This window comes from Bison bison, unplaced genomic scaffold, assembly GCF_000754665.1.
Source record: "Bison bison bison isolate TAMUID 2011002044 unplaced genomic scaffold, Bison_UMD1.0 scf7180017864482, whole genome shotgun sequence".
NCBI classification, from domain to species: Eukaryota; Metazoa; Chordata; class Mammalia; order Artiodactyla; family Bovidae; genus Bison; species Bison bison.
This window is the reverse complement of record NW_011495042.1, coordinates 7,363,302-7,365,537: the sequence shown is the minus strand read 5'-3', so window position 1 is coordinate 7,365,537 and position 2,236 is coordinate 7,363,302. Positions and strand designations below refer to the sequence as shown.

The window sequence follows — 2,236 nt, the reverse complement described above, 5'->3', positions numbered from 1 at the left end:
CAAGGGGGTATTCTTTGGAGCTGATCTGGGTTTAAGGAAAGGAGAAACAGCACCAGCCAAGCACATTCTTGCAGAACCCCTGCTTCCAGGAGAACAGAATCCACCTTCCTGGCTTCCGGGTGATGTTACCCATCGCGTGATGGGGGCTGGGCCCTTGGGTGTCTTTCTGCCCACAAGTCAACCCTGCCCAGCCCCATGCTTCATAGGGTCCATCTCCTCTAACTCAATGAAAGCACAAAATTTTGTTCAAAGCTGCTAGAAATTATAAATACCTTGGGAATCTTCTACCAGCGCCTATGTTGCGATGAGTACCCTTAAGTCGTCTGTCAGCATCCTCAAATTCGTCTTCCCGGAGGCTGCAGCCCACCGCAGTCACAACCAGGGAAGGGCCACCTCTCCACCTGGGGATCTCTGTGTCCGGCCAACAGGGAAATGGCCAGTCTTCCCAGAAAAAGTGAGAACACAAGTGTTTCAAAGGATTTATTTGCTTTCTCCACATTGATCACAGCTATGGTTTTACATCAGTAGAGTCTGTCACTTACAAACAGAACACACAGAGAAACAAAACCACTTCTGTCTCCCCAAAGTTACACGGTGGGTGCTGGGCTTCCCGTGAGCCAGGGTGCCCCTGAGGTCTCAACAGCCTGCACTCAAGTCCTGGTTCTAATTGTGGGAGACAACTCGAAGGTGAGTTACAGTGCCCCAGAGGAGACGGTGCTGCCTGAGTGTGCCCTGTGACCGCAACGGGGGTCACACGGAGATCAGGCCCCCCGCCCCCATTCCAGCCCCACGCCGACTCACTCGCAAACTGCTTCCTGGATCTTCATTGCCGTGTTTAAGATACTTACGGAAGGATTTGTTTTTCAGATAAGGAGGGTGGTGGTGTTTTACAGCGGACGGTAAGGTGCATGCTTACCTGTGGCGACACGGCTTCGTGCGGTGCCGAGTCAGATCTAGGGTCACGTGTGCTACCTGCTGTCACTTCAGCTCATCTTAAAACCGAGAGGCTCCTGGGGCATGTGGTGGGGGATGGAAAAATCGCTTTACACAGGACGACTGAGGACGTTTTTAAGTAAGAGGCGCACGTCTTATTAGGATGAACTTTATTTTTACATTGTTATACAATCCATTCATAAACTTAAAAAAAATAAAAATACACGACTTCATTGTTGTCCCAGAAAAGATGTTGGGTGATGGTACCAGCTTGCTTCCTCTAAGGGTCTCCTGCTGAGATAATCTGTGAGCAAAACACCCCACACGCGTCCTGACAGTGAGGACGGAGGACACGCGGCCTGGTGACGCCCGCCTCTGCCTCCTGTGCGGGCAGGCGGACCTTGGGGTGGGCTGGGGTCCTGAGAGAGCTGCCTGGGACCACCAGCCCATCAGGAACACCTGCTTCCCCATGAGGTCGGGGCGGCCGGGCTCCAGCCTCCTCCACGGAACAGTGTGCCTTCTGGGGACACTCATCCCGTGATACGTTTGTCCCCGAAACGCTGATGAAACCTCACTGACTGGAACCCACCAGCAGAAAGCTGGAAGTGCCCAGCCCTGTGGACCCAAGAGGTCGGAGGTGGGGGTTCCAAATGGCGCACAGAGAGAGGGTGCCCTGTGCCCCAGCTCCACCCCACTGGGCTCTGCCCCATCAGTGATGGCCCTCCAGAAAGGGCGGCCTGCTGCCAGCCAGCGCGCCTGCATCTTTTCTGGAACAACCTGGAGTTTACAGTTAGAGCCTACGATTGGTACAGACGGTGAAGAAAAGCCGACATATTTAATATGTTACCACTTTACTTCAACTATTTGTCAACAGGAACACTGAGAGTTTTGCAAATACACGATACACAGTGTGGCCTCACGCGCCTGACGCCGGAGGACATGCAGTACACGCCGACTGCTCCCAGTCACCCGCTGCCCTTGGAACCGCAGGACAGGACGCCTCGGGGGCGGGCTCTGAGGGCTGACCGGGAGTTCCGGGTCCGCGGAACTGGGGAGCCTCTCCCACCCCCCAGCCCAGCCCGGACCGGAACAGACACGCCGTGCTTCCCACCTCTCTGAGCGATGCCCGAGGGAGGAGGACCACACGGATGGGAAGATAAAGGCGGGCAGGTTAAAGTCACACTTCTTTCAAAAAAGAAAAAAAAAAGAAAAGGCTCAACTCTAGATTGCTGTATTTGCTCTCTGTGGAGATTAACAAAGTGCTCGGTTTGCAGAATTGCTGGTTTGGAGACCTGGATGATGC

At 54.1% G+C, this 2,236-nt stretch overlaps 1 protein-coding gene across 1 annotated transcript in view; it reads right to left on the bottom strand.

Annotated features, from left to right (window-relative positions):
- Positions 1 to 1,642: 1,642 nt before the first annotated feature.
- Positions 1,643 to 2,236, bottom strand: part of IQSEC1 (IQ motif and Sec7 domain 1) — a 51,862-nt gene continuing 51,268 nt past the window's right edge. Inside the window, 1 exon segment of the mRNA XM_010862530.1 lies at positions 1,643 to 1,700. Within this exon segment, the coding sequence (XP_010860832.1) occupies positions 1,643 to 1,700 (58 nt within the window).